Here is a 20,690-nt window from a genome sequence, read left to right as displayed (position 1 = left end):
CCACATATATATTCCCCAAGAATCTTAGTTCAACATTTGTTGCACTAAGCTGGAATCTCCCTCTCCCTTCATTCTATCATATTTTTTTCTCTTTTACTTATAATTATGAATCCTTTAATCCTTGTTTATTGTTATTGTGATGAAAGTTATGATGTTTTGGATACTATGAAAGTTTTCCCTTATGATAAATTAATAATAATAAGGAAAACATATGACTTTTATCATGTAAACACACATATTAACCTGTTAGACATTACCGTTGGAGGTCTATCATATTCATTGCTGGACAATTTTTCCTCTTGTGTACTTGTTATAATGGACCCACTTTTATATTAACCAACTAATGAGAAAATGCATAATTTTTACTATGCAAATATATTTATTGATTTTTCAAACATTTACCGTCGAACGTTTTTCTTACTTACCACTAGACTATTATTTAAGTACTTGTTGTGGTGGGTTATCCTTTGTGTTAGCTTATCTTTGCAGAAGGTATTTTTGGGGCCTCATTATAATCTATGTTGGATGCAACTTAGACCTTGAGCAAAATGAGCCTTTCACACTTCACCGATAGCCTTTGAGCCATATTCCAAGCCTAAAGTTGAGTTTCAATCTTGACTCCCCTAACATTATATGGGCGACAAAAAATGCTCCTAACAACCGCTAAAAGTCTTGTAACTTAACTGACACGTTGGAGGTGAAATATGATGTATGGAAAACTTTGGAGAGAAAATGAGAATTAAAACTTTTTAGAAGTGTGTTTGGTTGGGTGGGAGGAAGGAAAATAAATTGTAGGGCCTAGATATTTTTTCTCCGGGTCCACCAAAATGTTTTCTCCCTAAAATAAAGAGAAAACTGAAGAAAAAAAATGAGACTACTTAATAGACAAAAAAGCCTATGTGCACTTGCACATGGCTTTGTCTATATATTACTCTTCTTCATCCTTTATTTATTTATTTCCTCGACGTTTTTTTTACTTCCTCCTACGTTGCCTCTTTTTTTGTTTTTTTTTTCCCCTCTAAATGTTGCCTTTTTTTTCCTCCTCCTGATGTTGCCTCCTTTCTTCTTCTTTTTTCTTCCTTTGCCTCTTCTTTCCTTTTTTTTTTAGTCGCTCATATTCTTTTTTTTTTCTTGAGTGTTTTTTTTTTGGGTTGTTTGTCATTTTCTTGATTTTAATTGGACAATATTTTTAACAATGGTACATGAGTAAATTTATACAGACTTACTTTTTCCATCTCTCAACTTTTTCATTCCCAACCAAATAAAAACGAGAGAAATTAAAAATTTTTTCTATCCTTCCACTTTTCCATCATCCCACTATTTTCTATCTTCTCAATTTTCTATCCCTCCAAGCAAATGAATCCTAAGGTTAAATCTACTCCTCCCATTGTAATTATCAAATTATTTAAAAAAAAAAAAATCACTACACCAAAAGAAAAGGGCCCCATGGCCAAAGCCCATGGGCCTTGAGGCCCTCGACAAAGCAAGCTGAATCCCCAAAGGCCCAAATAATTGACAACGATAATAAAGTATTTAAACAAAATATGGAAGCCCAACTCATTCAATATCTCTACTGCTCAGGCACAGGATGGCTCTAAAACTCAGTGGCTGGAGAGCTCTGGAGTCACCGCCACTCCCAATCACACCAAAATCCTCATCATCATCATCATCATCATCCAGGTAATCACTTTTCCAATTCCTTCTTCGCACTAAAATCTCTTTCATTTTCCGCATGATTTTAATTTCTCTGTGAATTTGATTTCAACGAATTTCTCTCTGCAACAATTTTCCAGTTGTTTGAATTTCCGAACACCTCGGCCTTCCAGTGTTAAATGTGATTACTCCTGCTTTGAAGTGAGTTTCTTCTCTCTCTCTCACTGCTATTATTAATTTATTGTGTGGTTAGCAATTTAGTTCTTGTTTGAAAAATCATTGACAGTGGCAATGTATGTAATTTGCGTGATTTTTAAGGTGAACTTTTACTAGTCCACCTGGGCTCATGAAAAATTGTTGCTGTTATATGTTAATTTGTCCACATGTACGGACAAATATAAGGGTAACAAAATAGTTATTTGACTTAATAGTTTTTTGAAAAACCCTATTAACAATACGACTTATTTTTTTAGAGATTGTTTTTGCTAAAATTTTCCGACAACTCTATCTCAAGATACGCTAAATAAAGGAAGTTAAGAGGCAAAACAACTTTATTTCATTTTGAAGTCACGGCCAAACATAGAAAAATGAGATAGTTTTCCAAACAAATACTTTTTGGAAAATGACTCATTTTCTTTAGAAAACATTAATGTCGAAACAAACAGAGATACTCACATTTTCCGTTTCGGGAAAATGGTAAAAAGTAATACTAATTCTAATACAAAAAGGCTTACAGTATGGCAACTAGTGTGATTAGTGTCATATCACGTCAGTTTGTAAGGATTTTGTTGTACCCATTAGCATAATGAAAAACAAAACGACTGTCATGCCCGGGATTTTAGGTGATGTAGTTAATGGAATCCTTGGAGAGTTCCTGAAGAGAAGGGTGCATTTGAGAAAACAAATTTGGATTTTATTGTTAAAATTCTTATTAATGTGGGATTTCTTAATGTGGCACCCCATGCTTGTTCTTCCAAGTTTTGGTTATGGGGATTTAACATACATCTGTCTGAAAATGAAAATTTTGCATTGATACAAACTTGCATTTTTTGAGGTCTCACCAAAAGGTGGATATATTTGCCTCAAATGGAGCCCTTCAAAATTACAACGGTAGTAAGTGTCAATGTGTCATGTTTAGATTCTTCATGTCAGTAGAATTTAGAATGGACTCTCGGGTCCTTACTTTCCCCAATATTTTGAACCAAAGTGCTCTAAAAAATTTTCTGGATGCATTGATTTAGGAAGTAGCAGTGTATCTGTTTCTTGCATTCTGCAGATACAGGATTTTACCTTTATGGGTGAAAAAATGCTTTCATGGTCTTAAGTATTCAGTTGCATGCTTTGCCAGTAAATATCAGTTTCATGTTTGCTAGAATTTGAATTTTGAAGTGAAAGTGCGGGTAGTTATGGATTCAATAATTTTTTTTTCCTCTCTCTTTAAGGTTAGGGATGTTAGCTATCGACCACCAGGGACTGAGATGAGCCTTCTAAAGTCGGTTAATTTTTCACTTCCCGAAAAAAGGTACTTTGTTTCTGTTTTGTTGAATACTGTCCAGAACACATTTTTCGATGTTTGTGATCTTCCTTTCAATTGTTTCTCTAGGACTTTCTTGGGTAAGGTATCATTCTAAAGTCTAAACAGATAATCCTTTCGATCAGATCTGTCACCATATTTTTTTTGTTAATAGTTTTCCATATTTTCTTCTGACCATCCCATAGAATTTGATAAATTTGTGAGGTCAGAGCCATACTAAGTGGGGTAACCTCTCTCCTAGTCATATTCTCTATCAATTGTACTGTACTAATCACAGACTTCAACATCTCTGTCATGGGAGCTTAGAATTTCTAACAAGTAGTACCTTGCATTCTTGGGATAACTTATTCAAGTCAATTGCTGCAGTTTTGGTTTAATATTTGGACGGAGTGGAAGTGGTAAAACTACTTTGTTGCAGGTATAACTCTTTTGTGAAAGTGTGTTTGTGTTAGTGTGCTTTAAGTTCCCAACAAAAAAAAAAAAACAAAGATCAAACTATCTATATAATCCTCCCCCCTTTTTATTCAGTAAATTGTGTCAATTTCATTTTCTTTCCATCTCGCAGCTTCTTGCAGGGCTGAGTAAACCGACTTCAGGTTCCATTCATATTCAAAGATATGGGAATGATGGCCATCCAAATCAATCTCCTGAACCGTTAACCCCGGAGAGAGTTGGCATTGTCTTTCAGTTTCCTGAAAGGTATTTATTACTACTTGAAGAGAAGAAAAGTTGTTTTCCTTTGCTCATTAAAAGAATTTTGAAGCTCCAATTCATCAAAATTGATAAAATCAATGGAATCCATCCAAAAACGTACTGCATTTCTAACTTGTTTCCTTTTGTCTAATATGGTTTTGCATGGTCTTTGTACTTTGTTTTTGTATGTGTTGTTGCTGGTGCATTTGTTTTAGCTTCTTGTTTCATAGATTACAAAATTGCACTTGTACTTCCCTATTATCTATTGGCATTTTTATTGGATTTCTTTTTATTTAGACCTTAAGAGCATGTCATCTTGCAAGCTAGGTACTTCATGGCAGATAACGTGCTGGAGGAAGTTACATTTGGGTGGCCAAGGCAAAGGGGTGACCTCCAATTCAAGGAGCATCTTGCTTTGAGACTCCAAAGAGCAATTAATTGGGTATTTGTGTGCTCTGCATATAAACTAATTTTCTCCTACTCATTGAGACCTTATATATTTGATGTTCATTGTTTCTAGGCCTTGGTTATAATAACCTGTATATTCCAAATTATACTCTTTGATGACTGCAGGTTGGTTTAAATGGGATATCCTTGGATAAAGATCCTCATACTCTTAGTGGTGGTTATAAACGCCGGCTTGCCTTGGCAATTCAACTCGTAAGACCCTAGATACTTGCTATAAACACAGCCAAACAGAAACATGCACACACACATAAAGGAAAACACTTGTTGGGAAATTTGGCCTTGGTTTCATGAGATAAGCCTTTTACATCATTGCTTGTAGTTGTGGTATGAATTGACCCATTATTTTTTGTTGACTTTATTCTTCAGGTACAAATCCCAGATTTATTGATACTGGATGAGCCCCTTGCTGGTCTTGGTATGAATATGCATTTGGTCCCCTTTAATTCTACGTTGTTGGTTGTCTTCCAACTTTATGCAAATAGGACCATGGTTTACATATATATGGATTTCATAAGAGATTATCCAACAATCATGCATTCTTTATCCCAGCAATTCTCTGAAATCTCTCATACTAAAATGCTTGCAGAACATTTTTTTACTGCTGATAGTTAAGAAGACCTGCTTTTTGTATTGAATTAATCAAATTCATATGGTTGGCAACTATTTTTAATCCATTTTTATTTAAATAAAATTCTGAAACAACTTGGCTTAATGATAGGTAAGTTTCAGTTACAGTTGAACTGGTGGCTTCAAAATTTTAGGATTTGTTATTTTGACTTGCCAACAGTTTCCATATAAAACTTTTGCTGGGAATCTTTTACAAGTTTATTATATTGATCCTCTTGCTTCCTTCTGATCTTTATCGTACTTTGTTTTCTACAATACTGCTGCAATGTTATTTTCAAATTGTGTTAATGCTGTTCATTGATTAGATTGGAAGGCACGGGCGGATGTTGTGAAGCTTTTGAAGCATCTAAAGAAAGAGTTAACTATACTAGCTGTCAGCCATGACCTCAAGTCTGTCTTTCCCTTTCCTTCCTCTATATTTTTTACCCTTTACTATTGTTCTTCTGTTTTCATTTGTGTTACTACTGTTTCTACTCAAAACAGCGTGTTGCCTAAATTGGACTTATGAAAAACAAATGCATTGTGAATTGTAGTCATCCCACAGAAAGATTTATAAGTTAAATGTGTTCAATCATGCTTTTTACCTATAACCTACAGCCTTGGATGCATGTTTTACAAGATCAGCTGTTTACTATGAAACCTTTTAAATTCTAGAAATAAACATGCATATATCCTTATTTTTGTTTTTGGTGTGTACTTTTGAGAAATTGTAAAGAATAGGATAGTGAGAAAGTTGTAGCCATAATCAGATTTTGGAACCATGTGTTTTCACTTGTTTATTGCCTTTTAAGGATAAAATTGACTTGATGTTGAAAGTTGACGGACTTTAGTGATATGATTAATAGTTGAAAACCTTGATTTTGAATGTTGAAGGATGAACTTGACACAATTAAGTATACATGGATGAAACTGAATATGTGACAAATGTACAGGGACCAAAATTGCAGTTTGGCCTAAAATATTAATCTTAAAATGAGCTCTAGCTCAAATACACTTCGTTATCTCACAAGAATGGGTGGAGGGGGACATTATGGTTTCAAATTAGGTGCTTATGTAACTAAACAATAAAAGCAATCTTATAATGGCTAATAGGAAAGAGCCAGATCCTTTTCTTTTTTTGGTTGGGGTTTGGGGGAGGGAGGGGGGGCTGGTTGGAGGGGAGATCCCCTACCAATTATAAAATTGTATTTGGCTAAAGTTTATTGTATCTTGTTAATCTATTATTAATTTAATTAATTAATTAATGAGTTTCAGAGCATTCTAAAACATACCTTAACTAACTGGTAAAAGGCAATTATGTCAAGCTTTTTTTTTTTTTCCTCTTGTTTTCCTCCTAATTATATGCATTTTTGCTTCTTGTGTGCCCTTCAGAGAGTTAGCAACTCTAGTTGATCAATCCTGGAGTATGAAAATGGGTGGAATTCTTAAGGAAGAGCCACTACCACTTTAAGTTTGGAAATATGCTTTTGCCTTCATCAACTTGTGATGTTGTGAGGTTTGACCCTGATGCTCCTAGTGCTTCATGTGAATATATTCCTGGCATGTTAGTGCTTGAAATGAATTGTTGAGGATTTTTTAAAAAAAATTCACTCAAAAAAAATTTGAGTAGAAAAAGAAACTTGTGTCAGAAAATTAAAGCCAGCACTTCCGCATTGATCAATTTTGAACTTAAGAATGGAGGCTCTTGGTTTGCAATTTGAATGATTGAACTATGTTGCACCGAGTCAGATTAGCATCTATGTGTATTGACATGGATATTGGGTGCCTAGACTTTATCCTCCAAAAGCTGAAATGTGTTATAACCTTTTTTAGTCCACTCACATTAACAAATTTTAATTCTAATTTGACTCCACACTAGGAGAACACATGCAGATGGCTAATTGTGCAAACATCATGTCCAATAAAAGTATGAGGTGTTCCATGCAAGAAAATAGGCACTGATATAGGAAGGACCTTGTTACATAAATCCTGGGATATTCTTAATGATAAAAGTATTACTTCTAGATACTCAAAATAGCATTATTAGGAAGCTTGCATGAAACTTAGTTACAGCTTTATTATCACACTGAGGAAGATAAGACAGACACCTTCTTGACCCTTCATTTTCTCTTAAGTCCATCATCACATAATCACTCAACACATAGTAAGATGTACTATCAAACACGAAATGTACACTTTTTACTTGTAGAGGATGATGACATATCATCGTCTTCGTTCAGATTCAGTCACTAAAGCTCCAACACCAAGTCTACAATACCAACGGAGGGAATGGGTTAGATGTATTAATCAGTAAACATAATCATCATAGTACCCTAAATCTTTCTGCCACAATTATGCTCTCGAATGAAGTTGCACTCATGACAAATATAATGCCAATAGTTTATACATTACTTTTAATAAACAATCATTAGCATATATTACTTATCAAAAAAAAAAAAAACAATCATTAGCATAATAAGATATCAAGAAACATTATTAATTTCAACAAATAATGGATGTCCAATCAATATATTAATGTTATTTAATTGGAACTGTATGCCTTTTGTTTATAACATTATAACCCTAATTGTTAATTTTTTTGTGCATTTTCGCTTACTCCCCCTCCCCCCCAAATAATTACTCCCTCTGTCCCAAATTGTTGGTCCTATATTACGTTTTGGGATGCCCCTAAATGTTGTACTATTTCTGAATTTAAAGCCGCTAACTTACTAATTTTCCTATTATGCCCCTGCTTTATCTCTGGGAGCATTTAAAAAAAATCAACAGAAGCTCAAAACAATCAATAAAAATGGGGTGCTTTTTTAGTTTCATTATGAAACAAGTTCACATTGCACAGGACATTATCATACCTTGTTATACAATATTATTTTTTTTCTATACATTGTTATCCAATTTAAAATTGGCATTGTACAAACCATTCTCCCAAATGAAACCAAAAAAAAAAACACTATAAACACTTTAAGACAGTTTAGTTTGTATTGTTGTAGTAATAGATTTTTTAGATTTGAATAAACGGATAAGTCAGAATTTGTATTTGAAACTGTAAGTACTCTAAAAATTCTTGGTGCCAATAGAGATTGTATTTTAGTAGTAGTAGGTTTTTTATATTTGCTTAAAAGGATAAGTTCAAATTTGTATTTGACTTGTGAAAGTACTCCAAAACTGCTTGGCGCCAATCTTGGGACAGAGTAAATCTTTTTAATAATAGCAGTATTCATATTCCAATTTTTTGATAAATTTATATTAAGGGCAGTTTTGTAAACTTTTACCCTTTTATTTAGGAAACAAGATATTAAATGATATTCCCTTAAAAAGTTGGATTTTCTAAATAGGACTAACAATTTCGGATGGAGGAAGTAATTTCAATGGAGAATGGATGTCAAAATCAATATATTAATGTTATTATAGTAGAACTGTATGCCTTTTGTTTATGATATTATAACTCTTAATTGTTCATTTTCACTTGCTTATCTCTCCCCCCCACCCCCCCTCTGAAAAAAAAAATTGAGAGATTCATGGTAAGATGACAGTAATTAATTAATACCTTGCAAATTTCTTGTCTACATTGATATTGACATATCCATCACTTTATTTATAACTTTGTGAAATTCAAATTCATTGTTTTGTTATATACATAAGCACAGGATTGAAGTGTCTCCTCACTCAGAAACTGATGATGAAAGTAATACATGTTGAGGTTATATTTATTTGTTAATGTGGGATTTATATTACATGACAAATATAATGCCCAACAGTTCTTATATAAAAATGCCCAATAGTTTATACATTACAGTTAATTCGACAATTATTAGCATAACAAGATATCTGGACACATCATTAGTTTCAACAAATAATGGATGTCAACAAATTAATGTTATTAGAATGGAACTGTATGCCTTTTGTTTACGATAATATAACTCTTAATTGATCATTTTCTTTGTGCATTTTCACTTACTTATCCCCAAAAATAAGACTTTGTGCATTTTCAAAATGTTCGTGGCAAGATCACCATAATTAATTTTACACCTTGCAAATTTCCTGTCTACAATGATATTGACATCCCCATCACTTTATTTACCTTTTTAAGAATTTTCCATTTAATTTGACTTCTTTGAGATATACATACATACATATGTATATGTGTGTGTGTGTGTGTGTGTGTGTGTATAATGTAAGCACATTCTCAGAATCTGATACAGAGAGTGACACATTTTTTTCTCCAAAAAAAAAAAACCAAACAAACAAACAAAGAAGGTAATCACATTTTGAAGTTATAATTCCTGAATTTTATGATATGGTGGGATTTATACTAGATATTTTTTGTAGTGGTATAGCATATAAATTTATACTTGTAGGCGGAGCATGAGATTGTGGACTCAAAACCAACTTGATGCATGTGCAATTTACCAAACCAAAAAAAAAAAAAAAACTGATACTTACAGTCTGCGTCTGTCATGATCCAATGCTCTTTTGCACTTAGATTGCTGTCATGCAGCCCATCTTGGGGTGGGTTCAAGTTGGTCTTGTAACGGTGGCTCCCCATCTTTGACATGGGCTCTAGAGTAAAGGCATCATTTTCTTCACCCCAGTGCATCTGATCTCCATTATTATAGCTACCACTGGGAGCTTTTTTGACCTTATATTTATGGGAATTAGCATATTCTCTTTCAGCTATAGAGCTTTCAGGATGGATTTTTCTGTGGAACACACGTATGACCTGCATGCCACACATAAAGAAGCTAACATCTTTAATGAACAATTGTTATAATATCCATTTAGAACACAGTGGAGGCACTAACTCCTATGTGATAATTTGTGTTCAATGTCAAATTATTCATAAACATTATTATCTGATGAAGACATATCCAGAAAAGTTACTGACTGGTTTGAGAGCTTAAAGGTTTTCCATTTGGATGCTATATGCTAGGATTGGTAGACAACATGCTTTGGCATTGCTAACTATGCTCTGAATTTATTTCTGTTGACCTTGACTGAAGAATCGTTAGTTTGACATCAATTGCATGCATTAGAAGTAGCATTCTTTCTTTCCATTTTTTGGGTTTTGGGTTAACTAAAAGCACCAATCACCATTGGATCTCTTGCTAGCTAGCAAAAATCCTTGGGGAAAAAGGTTGACACAGGATCTTGGATGGTGGAGAATCTACATCATCTGAATCTTTTATTTGACTTCTGATTATCCTAAATAGCTGGCACTAGTAGTGTGCTTAGGAACTCATATTCAACTTATAAGACAATAGATGATTACAATGAGTGATATTGATCTAAGGATTACGTGTTCACCCGAGGGATCTAATGTTCAATAGTGGTTCTCAGAAGATTTATGAGCAAGAGACCAACCTTGTGGAGTATCTTCTTGGTTGAAACTGAGTCAGATGCATCACCACCAGCAGAAGGGATGGAGCTCCTTGAGGAAGCATGGAGCTTCTTTAGCATCTTCTTCATGAGATGCATAGCAGATTTATGCGTTTTCTTGTCTTGCATCTCCCCTTTCTCACTTTTCTCTGCGTTTTCTTCATTTGTTATTTTTGTCCTATGAAACAGCTCTGCAAGTGATGCCTTCTCTTTCTTTACTTCTTTTCTTGTTTCTGGCAGTTCAATTGAAGAGCCAAATAGATATCCTTGCAGTGGACATACCAAAATTTTCCCATAATCTTCATTTTCAGCCACATCCATTGGCTTGCCATTGAGTGTAATGGTGCTAGCAATACTGTTCCGTCCTGATGATTCATCGCACCATTCTTTAGTTTCAGCCTCAAGGAACTTCTCCAGCTCATAGTTGATGAGCTTCAAGTCATTCTCTGTTACCTCTGTCTTGCTCTCATTCAAGCTATCCAGAGGCATGGCAAATGTTGGTGTAGCTGGCTCACTCATGATTGGTTCCAGACCAAGGGTTCCAATGGTGAGAAAGCCATGAAAGAGCTCAGAGATGACAGTAGATGTTTCTTCTTCTAAGTTTTCTTCCTCTTTCTTGGCGTCAGAGTCAGAAAAAGATTTTCCAGATTCCTGTTTGGGTTGCTTTAAGGATCTGGATTTGTATGTGGAGCCAAAGCTTGGCTTCATGTAGAAGTCTTGGTCATCAATTGATGGCTGTGCAGTAAGGCAAATACAAGGGTTTCCTGAAATTATAGTTCCAAAAAAGAGTTAGAATATCCATGAAAATAATTAGGGAAGAAAGACTTGTCTATGAGAAAGACATATCAGTATTCCTGTTTGTTTTTTCTTTTGTGCTTTGGAAAGGGGAATGTGGACCAATTTCATGGCTGCTCCATTCTGGACATGTATGCCTGTTAGTGTTGAGGGTTGAGTGCTTTCTTCTCTGAATAATGTGGACTGTAGAACAAGGTGGCCCCATCACTTACCGCTGAGAACCTTAATCAGGTGGCCCTGTGTCCACAAAAGGGTGGTGGTACCACCCAACTTCATTGCTGCAGTGCTTTTATAACTGAAAATGTTTATGTGTTCTGATTGTTTGAGACCACCTATTTCATAGGCCACCAGATTTTTTAACTTTTTCTTGTTTTAGGTAGTTTCTGTGATTATCTTTATAGATTGTGAAGAATTCTGTTGATTCTAATGTATAATCACATTGTTGTAAGACATTGAGCAGCAGAAGCAATTATCATGGTTGTGTATTGATTTTTTTTTAAGGGGAGAAAAAAGTTGATGAGGACAGTTTGAATACCAATTGTAAAATCCTTGAAAGGCTCGATGCTATTATGACGAAATTTATGGTGCAGCCAGTCCAGTAACTGCAGCAGTGGAAGGCAAAGATTGAGTTAAAGGATTGAAAACATTAGTGTAATTCCAAATTTGGTAGAGTATGGACTTACCTTCATTTTTGATATTTATTTTGAGGGTTTGATCTTAGATCTCCAGGCTGTTCTAGTAGACAGAAATATAGGTATACTTGGATTCCAAGGAAGATCGGACTTTAAAGGAAGGACTTAGAATTGCTAAAGAGCAAAAGAACGAGGATCAGTTCATTAAGACTGTTAAGAAGTTGGAATTCTGCTAGAAGGCCCTGAGATAGATGTGGGTAGAGAGAAACATTTAGAAAGATACAAGATTGTGGTTGGCTGTTCATTTCAAGATCAAATCATGTGACAAACTGGAGAGTGGTTTTTGGAGACCCACAAGTTGGTGTGCTATGTATATTGTGCATACACGTTCATACTTGGGAGTAGTTGCATTGGCATATTAATAAGATAATCAATGACTTATATATTAAATTAGCAATACAAGTGAATCTTTCATGTTGGTCACATCTGATAAATGTGTGCTTTAACATGCAAATAAGCACATTCAATGACCAATGGTCATATTAGTGGAGATGAATTTATAGACATTTGAATTTGTACACACATCTAACTTATATATCTAACAAGCATTTTGGTTAGTAAGCCTAATGTGACTGATGAGCAGTTTTTCCTGTATGTATAGATTTCCGAATGTTGTTTGCTGAAAAGATGATTAGGAAACATTTTACTCATTATGGACCTTGAATTCACTGGATGAGTTATCAAAAGTTTTTGGTATGACATGCTTTGGGAAAGATAGTCCTTACAGAAAAGATTATGGTGTGCACTCGTTCTATTGTGACTGCCTTAGTTGGGTAAATTGGCCATTGCTAAGTAGCCTTAGCTGTTGTAGTAGACATCTCATATTTGCCTTAGGACCAGAGCTTTAACAGGATCCTGTTGCTACTTTGCATTACTAAAATCAGGTACTAGTAGAGTATTTTTTAAAACCTTTTTAACTGTTTTTCCCCCTGTTTAATGCTATCTCTATATGGTGGATATATTTGAAGGTTTATTGCTGATATATAGTGGCTAATTATAATTTTTTAACACCATTACAAAGCTGGTCATCATATGTAAAGTCATAATCAATGGCTGAGATTCTATCGAGTCCCTCGACTTCGGAAAACTTGAATGGAATTTGAATTTAATTTGTTGATTGTGCGTATAAGATCTGTGTGAGTCATGGTTTCAGAATTTTTTCATTACACATACGTTACATTTGGGACCCAGGACAGCCAAGGCTTTTCCCCAATCATCACTTTGACACAGCTCTTGTTGCACCTTTCATGAATTAAAATTTTGCTTTTGTCCATGTAATGATGTCAGCAATAGCCACATAGCCTTGATATCCTCAGTTATTTATGTTTGAAAATATACTCTTGATTCATCCATGATTGTGACATTTAATAGCTATATAAGCTTGTCTTCTCAACTGCCTTGATTGTCATACAATATTTGACTGCAGAAGATTCACCCAGACAGGACTGCCTGCCATGAAATCTCAGCATACCCCACAAACATCTTTTTTTTTTTTGATAAGTAATGCAAAAATATTATTAATAATAAAAAAAAGTGTTAAACCTAGTACATTGGAGATGTACTATGGGTCACAAATCAGGAGCAAAAAATACAATAACTAAGAAAAACTGGAAAAGAAGGACAAGAAAAATGAGCAAAGACCACACTCTAATTATAGTGTGCAGAAAAAAGACTTCATCTCTAGCAAAGAACGTTCACAACCCTTAAAGCTTCAAACATTCCTTTCATGTCAAAATGCATCAGATCAATCAATGAGGCACTAATCTCCAAACATCTATGTTATGATGTCGCACAAACTTTCCTTGCCAAGACTCAAACAACTGCATAACTCAGTGAATACCAAACAAGCAGAAAACCAAAGACCACAACTCACTATGGGGCAATGAAGCAGGAGATGATCCTCAAACTCCCCGCATCTCTTACACATATAGCACCAATCAAGCACCAACACATGTCTTTTACGAAGGTTGTCTGTTGTTACGATCTTACTTAAGGAAACAGACCAAGCAAAGAAAGCTATCCGTGGAGGAACCTTTGATTGCCAGATCATTCTCCAAGGTAAGGATACAAGAGTAGGAGGGTAGAAGGAACGATAATAACCTCTAACCTCAAAACCTTTGCTCCTTGCTGGCTTCCAACAAATCTTATCCAGACCTAACTCCCACATAGTTGAAGAATAGACCAACCCCATAAACCGATCAAAGGCTTCTTGTTTCCAATCTTGTGGTGGACGATGAATTTGCACATTCTAGTGAAACCTCCTAGCAGACCAACCCATAATTTCAGCCACCGAGGAATCCTTTGACCTGCTAAAACAATAAAGCTCCGGAAAAGCCTCTTGGAAAGTACAATCCTCACGCCACACATGCTTCCAAAACTTCACTCTAATACCATCGCCCACATCATACACGCGAAGTTTAGAAAAGTTCAACCAGCCACTTCTAATGAATCTCCATAGGCTGACCCCATAAGGACTCGTCACCTTTTTCGTACGCCAACCACCCCAAATATTCCCATATTTTGCCTATATAGCCCTCCTCCATAAAGCATTGGTCTCCATGCCATACCTCCACAACCATTTTCCTAGCAAGGCAGAATTAAAGCTCCCCAAACATCTTATACCTAACTCCCCAACTTGCAAAGGCTTACAGACCTTGGCCTATTTAACCAAATGTAATTTAGATTCGCCACCAATTCCACTCCACAGAAAGTCTCTTTGTACTTTCTCCTTACGCTTTGCCACCTTTCCCGATAAAGGAAGAAGGGAAAGGAAGTATGTAGGTAAAGACGAGAGTGTGCTTTTGATGAGAGTAACCTTACCCTCTTTAGATAAATATAGTCTCTTCCAACTTGCTAATCTCCGCTCCATCTTCTCTAAGATAGGATTCCAAATTGATAAGTCATTAAACTTAGCACCTAATGAAAGGCTCAAATATTTCAAGGGTAGAGAAGACTGCCCACACCCCAACAATTCCTCCAAAGCCTCCAAATTGTGCACCACACCCCAACAGTCCCACTATTAACATCAAAAGATGTTTGTGGTACCTCACAAACATCTTTTGATGAAGAGTGAGTTGAGGAGGACAAAGCAGTGGTAGGCCTGGAGGCAAAAGCCACAGCCATCTTTATTAATGGCCATCTTTAATCCTAGAGACCCTTATCTACAATTTTGTTACGAGAATTGCTAGGGACATAACATTTTCATAACAAATCCTAAATGAAGACCAACAATAGATTTGTTGTGAAATTGTGAAAATGTAGTGGCCTTCTCTTTTATTACTATGAAAGACCATTATTGTAGCACTGCAGAGAAAGCATGGAGGCTTGGGCAAAATGTGTAGTTGTGTATAAATTCATCCACTTTGTAAGCCTGTATTCTATCTTCTAATCTAACTATGGAACCCCTATGGAAATTTTTCTTTGGGTTCCGTTTCATCTTCTAATCTAACTATGAAACTCCTATGAAAATTTTTCTTTGGATTCTGTTCCGGGTACAAATGTACTACTGTTCTTAATACAGGAAGACAGGTGATGCACACAATTGCTCTACTTGAGGAGCTTTAAAGACTATTAAGAATTTAGGTTCGAAGTCCAGGTGTGTTGAAAATTATTCAAGTGCAGTATCATTCAGTCTGTATGAAGTATATGATTCACGCACTAAATTCTTTTTGATGCCATCCATTGTACTTCAAGGTTTAAGCAGGTTGTTTTTTGCTTTATTTTTCTCTAATTAATTGGATTTATTTTGTAAAAATTTCAATTTACCGCCTTTAGTATTGCTATATAACAATTTATCATTTTCAAAGGTCTACATATGGAAACTGTTTGGATAACAACATCATAATAGTTTCCATATGTAGAGCTTTGTTGAAAATGATAATAAACATAAGATAAGAACTTGCGGAACCTTGGTATAAAAGTAGCAATAATCCTAGAGCCGTACAGCATCTTTTTTCCATTAAAAAAAATAGAAACAAGCTGTCCTCACCCTTATAAATATAGGTGAGACAAGCTTGCCCAAATCTATCAGTGTCCTACCAATAGGCTCAAGAGTAAATGTTGAAGCATCCTCATTTTCAGCTAACCAACGAGGAGCTATAAAACGAAAGATTTGCCACTTTTAGCCCTGCAGTCAGGCCAGTCATGCATACCATTCTAAAACCCAAACCAAAACAAACACTTAACTCTGCACGAGTATGGCTCATTTTGTGGGTCTGTTGGGGCCTATGGGGGGTCAGTACGATCCATTTCCAATGACAGATAGCGACCATGGGATTCCACGTGAAGATTGAGATTTAAGCGAGTTGAGAGCTTGTTCAATCAATTAATTTCCAGAAGGATCAAGAACCCTGTAGTGATGAAACTGTATATTTACTTTTCCCTGTAATTTGATTTTGAGAATTTGTCTAAAGTGTTTGGAACACCGTCATTATGAAATCTCACACTCGACTTATGCATTTGATTTATCTAAAGTGAAAATCTTTATAATGGTATCACCAATAGTGGGCTTGGTTCTTAAATTTCTCACTTTATTTTGAAAGATTGTTGAATTTGGTCCATGATAATCTTGTGGTTTGTCATGGGTTCAAGTTAAAAAATAAAAAAATAAAAGATATTGTAGTTTGTCAAATAATTCGTTTGATACAATATTGCTATGGCACCATTGGCTAAACGCATAGTGGTTTTTGAAAAACCAATTGACTTAGCTAGAATATTCTTGCCTTCTATTTTATGGTTGTTGAGTCGGCCTGGACTTTCTTGTTCTTTTCTTTTTATGCAATGCTAGGAATGACGTATATTTTATTATTATTATTGTAACTTGTTGATTGAAAAATTATTGTAACTTGTTGAATTGACAAGTTGATTCATCCATTAAATACAACTTAATGAACTTATCACTTCAATAAATTATGAAAAAAAAATCGCAAAATTGTAAATATTATCCTTTCTATTTTGTTTTCCTCTTTGATTGGATCTGAATTAATGGGAGTGGTTAACCTCAAATATCTTTTGATAAATATGATAGGATTTAAGCTTACGATGTTCACTCAATAATGATTGCTCCTATCATCAAGGTAAGACATCAATCGCTTTTTATGTAAGCAAGATTCGATTTTCAAATCTCTTATATGGCAACAAAATTTTTTACTATTAAGCTAACTGAATGTTTATCTCAAATCTAATTACCTAAGTTCCCTACTAATATCGGCTCATCCGATAGGCTCCGTGGGAATGTTTCCAAGGCTACCCAAAAAAAGAAGGCCTTCTAGAGGTCCAGAATTGGGTCCAGTTTTAATCTTGTAAAACTCTGAAATCTCCACTCATTGGGCCAATTGATATAAATGGCGAACTTCATTTTGGGCCACCATTAACTTTGTCTCTACCTAATTTGGTTTTTCTAGCATGATCTTAGTATGTTACACGTCATTGTCAATGCCCAATTGCCCATTTCGGCGGTTCAATTTGTTACTCGGGCCTCGGTACAGCTCTGTGATCTGAGTTTCCAAATCCCAATTTCTCAGTTTTTCGTTTTTCCATTTATTGCGATGCGTGCATGTTTTCAGTTTTAACTTTTTTTTAGAGTATTATATCCATAGTACAGTCTATTCATTAAATTTATGATGGGGTCTACTATAAATGTGAGCGAAGGAAGTACAATTTTTCCATACTCCAAGAATAGCTAAGAATTTTCCTACTTGCAGACATCTTCAAATTTTACACCCTATTGAGTTGTTAATTTGATTGAAACACCATAATTTTGAACAAAGTTTTCTCCAAATCAATTTAGAAGAATCTCTTTCAAGGCTTTCAACACAACACATGGTGATTTATAAGATAAGTGGATGGTTACGAGAGTTATCAAGTAGTAGGTTGAAGGAAAATTCACCCACGTTGATTTGGAGGTAAAAATTTTTCCATCATTTTTACATGAGTTCACCACTAAATGTCAACTTATTATAAACCAATTACAACTTAATTCATTAATTGAGTGAATGAGTTCACTATTGTTTTAGATTTTAGTATCGAAAAATTCTAGAATCACAACTAATTTCACACAAATTTTCACAATTATACTGTGAGTGGTGAAAAAAGAAGCCATGAATTCTTATAAAAATTACAAGTATTCAATCATAATTTACCACGTAAAATAATTGTAAAATTTGGTGTGAAATTAATTGTAGCCCTAAAATATCTCTTTTAGTTTCACTTGCATTGGACACTCGGCCTCACTTGGATCCACCGCACGCAACATAAAGGGCAAAAGAGATGTCTGAAGATTTTGATGCCTATAGACTTGCTGTTTTTTACCAATGGCTGTTAGGAAACACGATAGGTCAATAAAAGTGTCTTATTACACACTTATTACTAAAAGCTAAATAAATGCTCAATAATGCAATAATTAACTTATAATATTAGATTGTTGAAACTTGCATTCCATGGCATTTGCTGACTTATAATATTAGATTGGTAGGCAATATATATGCTAGAATCACATGGCATTTGCCGACTTTCATCTCTAGTCGCAGTGATCAATTTTTCACCAACTTGCATCAGAAATAGTGAACAATTTTTCCTCTGAATAACTTGCATCAAAGTAGTTATTCGTAAATTTTCTTCCCAATGACTCGATCCATTTATTTTCCAATATCTTACACCTGAGTCCCCATTCTAAATTTTAATATTAATGAAACCAAACCATCTTAATAGGACTGCCTTTTCTTGTGATCTTATTTTTAAATTCTTGGCTTCCATTATTGATTTTGGCATATACCTAACCATCAAATATGGTCATTTCTTATCATCTAATCTTTAAATTTTAATGGTCTTCTAAAATTAGCTATAGAAAGACATATATTATATGAAATCTATAATAAATGAAGGACCGAGATAGATAAATTATCTGCAACATGATTATAGGTTAGGTGGCATCATCCAAACTAAACAAATGCTGTAATAAATAATTCAAAGTCTATTATTAACCCATAATATAAGAACGTCTTATATAGTCAAACAACCGCTCCATTTGTTTCCATGAAAAACATTTTGTGAAGACATTTTTTTACGTTTTCTTTTGTTGGTAACATTAGAAAAAAAAAAATGTTAAAAGAAAACCATTTTTGATTAACCATAAATCCAATTAAAAATATAACTTATTTTTTATAGATTGTTTTTTGCTAAAATTTTTTGAGAAACAAATTTATCTTCTATGTCATTCTAAATAAAGGAAATTAAGCGACAATATGAAAATTATTGAAAACAACTCTATCTCATTTTTAACTAAACATAGGTTTTTTTTTTTTTTTGAGAAACTTAACTAAACATAGGTAAAAGAGATAGTTTTCCACACAAAAAAAAAAACCAAAAATAGAAAAATGAGATAATTTTCCAAAAATATATATGTTGAAAAATGACTCATTTTTTTTAGAAAACATTAATGTTGAAACAAACGAAGCTTCTCAATTTTCAAATAAAAACAAACCAACTTATTTTTTTTAATACTATTACATTAACCAAATGACTTCCTTTATTTGCTGACATGTTTTTAGGCACCTAAATATCACACTTTTTCCCCAATATTTCTGATCGATAATTGTATTTATTACTAAATTATCAACAATGTAAACATGTATCAAGTGATATATGAATTGGGATTAAATTCTTTGATTTTTATTTACATTTAATGCCAATACGGTGGAGTCAAGTTATGACTTGAGGGGGGAAAATTTTATATTTGACGTTCGCATTTACACACGTACATGCGGATATAGTAGTTGAGACTAATTTGAAAAATAATAAATCATTCACATTAATGCTAAGAAATATTTAAATGCAAAAAAAAAATAATAATAAATAAATAAAACAAAATCTGCAATAAAATAGCTGTAAGTGCACAATTTGTACCCGGTCCAATCACTAGATGGACCCAGGCCCAAAGAGTCTTATACAATGAAATTTGTAGAGTATGAGTTTGAAATCTAGGTTAAGGGATATTGGAGAGTTGATAAATAGGCTAGAATGCCGCAATCTATGTAAATAATAGATGAATATGACAAAAAAACTCTCCTCGGACGTAAGCCGAGGACCACTTGTATTGCCTTTCTTTCTCTAAGCCAAAGATTAAAATTGGTCTTCAAGTTTTTCCTCCCCCCCCCCCCCCGCTCTTCATACATTTCCTCTCCTCTTATATCCCTCTTCTTCTCTTCTTTCTCTCCCACGTGTAGTACAGATTTTCCTCTTAAATACTTGTCCCATCCACCGCCTTTTTAAAGTCTTCAAATAATAGCTAGAAGGCTGAATATTACTGTTCAGAGGTCATTTCTCCATTAATGCGGCCAGGGAGGTAAATGCAGTGGTAGCAGCTTTTTTCCTCAGATATTTCTTACACGTTCCTCCTTCTAACGAGTGCTTGGATCACGCCTTTACCCAACAGATCTTCCAGAATTCTGTCTCTAAATCCTTTAACACGTCCCATGGCCTTTACTGGGCCCGTTCGAGGAGATATTCCTCCTCGGGCAATTCCTCTGCCCTTGCAGCGTGAACTGGCCTGTGGGCCTCGAAGACTTTGATTGAACAGACTTATACCAACAAACCAGGCCTTGCATTTAAGCATTTTTACCCTCGACAATAGCCCCTCAAAACTTCATTTTTCCCTCGATCCGAGGAGAGAAATGAAGTTTTGAACCAACAGCGCACCCTCCACACACTTTGCATACCGCCACACGTGTAGGGGTCCTTTCGTTCCTTTAAAACCGAACCTGACGCTTCGAAACCCAGAACACTCGCATTAATGACTGCAAGTTACGTCTTATTCCCCACGTTCAACGGTGAGATACGCATTCAACGGTCCGGGTTCG

General features: G+C 34.7%; 2 protein-coding genes across 5 annotated transcripts; one reads left to right on the top strand and one right to left on the bottom strand.

The window, feature by feature from the left end:
- Positions 1–1,552: 1,552 nt before the first annotated feature.
- LOC142620152 (ABC transporter I family member 11, chloroplastic) lies at positions 1,553–16,492 on the top strand. 4 transcript variants are annotated; one of them, XM_075793577.1, is made up of 11 exons: positions 1,553–1,680; positions 1,794–1,854; positions 3,096–3,175; positions 3,554–3,605; positions 3,753–3,886; positions 4,208–4,322; positions 4,454–4,540; positions 4,715–4,763; positions 5,281–5,365; positions 6,347–6,470; positions 15,356–16,492. In XM_075793577.1, the coding sequence occupies exons 1-10, from the start codon at positions 1,589–1,591 to the stop codon at positions 6,423–6,425; spliced, it is 834 nt and encodes a 277-aa protein (XP_075649692.1). In that variant the 5' UTR covers positions 1,553–1,588; the 3' UTR covers positions 6,426–6,470; positions 15,356–16,492. The 4 variants fall into 4 exon arrangements, with proteins under 4 accessions (XP_075649692.1, XP_075649687.1, XP_075649698.1 ...); XM_075793572.1 differs by lacking the exon at positions 15,356–16,492 and adding an exon at positions 8,620–8,765; XM_075793583.1 differs by lacking the exon at positions 15,356–16,492 and adding an exon at positions 8,615–8,765.
- LOC142620176 (protein LAZY 1) lies at positions 6,959–11,745 on the bottom strand. Its single transcript, XM_075793586.1, has 4 exons — positions 11,679–11,745; positions 10,334–11,112; positions 9,416–9,692; positions 6,959–7,223 (listed from the first exon to the last, which is right to left on the bottom strand). Exons 2-4 carry the CDS (start codon positions 11,054–11,056, stop codon positions 7,204–7,206), a joined length of 1,020 nt encoding a protein of 339 aa, XP_075649701.1. The 5' UTR covers positions 11,057–11,112; positions 11,679–11,745; the 3' UTR covers positions 6,959–7,203.
- Positions 16,493–20,690: the final 4,198 nt, after the last annotated feature.

The sequence above is a fragment of the Castanea sativa genome, chromosome 1 (genome assembly GCF_040712315.1).
Source record: "Castanea sativa cultivar Marrone di Chiusa Pesio chromosome 1, ASM4071231v1".
Classification (NCBI taxonomy): Eukaryota; Viridiplantae; Streptophyta; class Magnoliopsida; order Fagales; family Fagaceae; genus Castanea; species Castanea sativa.
The sequence above is the reverse complement of the archived record's forward strand: the minus strand, read 5'-3'. Positions and strand labels throughout refer to the sequence as shown.

Bases quoted from the DNA above. Each gene is read 5' to 3' on its own strand.
- LOC142620176 (XM_075793586.1), bottom strand. From the start codon at position 11,056: ATGAAGCCAAGCTTTGGCTCCACATACAAATCCAGATCCTTAAAGCAA. The intron at 9,693-10,333 runs GTTGGTCTCTTG...TGTGGCATGCAG, and splicing joins CCAAGAAGATACTCCACAAG to GTCATACGTGTGTTCCACAG. The intron at 7,224-9,415 runs GTAAGTATCAGT...TTGGTATTGTAG, and splicing joins GATCATGACAGACGCAGACT to ACTTGGTGTTGGAGCTTTAG.
- LOC142620152 (XM_075793577.1), top strand. From the start codon at position 1,589: ATGGCTCTAAAACTCAGTGGCTGGAGAGCTCTGGAGTCACCGCCACTC. The intron at 4,541-4,714 runs GTAAGACCCTAG...TTTATTCTTCAG, and splicing joins TTGCCTTGGCAATTCAACTC to GTACAAATCCCAGATTTATT. The intron at 4,764-5,280 runs GTATGAATATGC...TTCATTGATTAG, and splicing joins TGAGCCCCTTGCTGGTCTTG to ATTGGAAGGCACGGGCGGAT.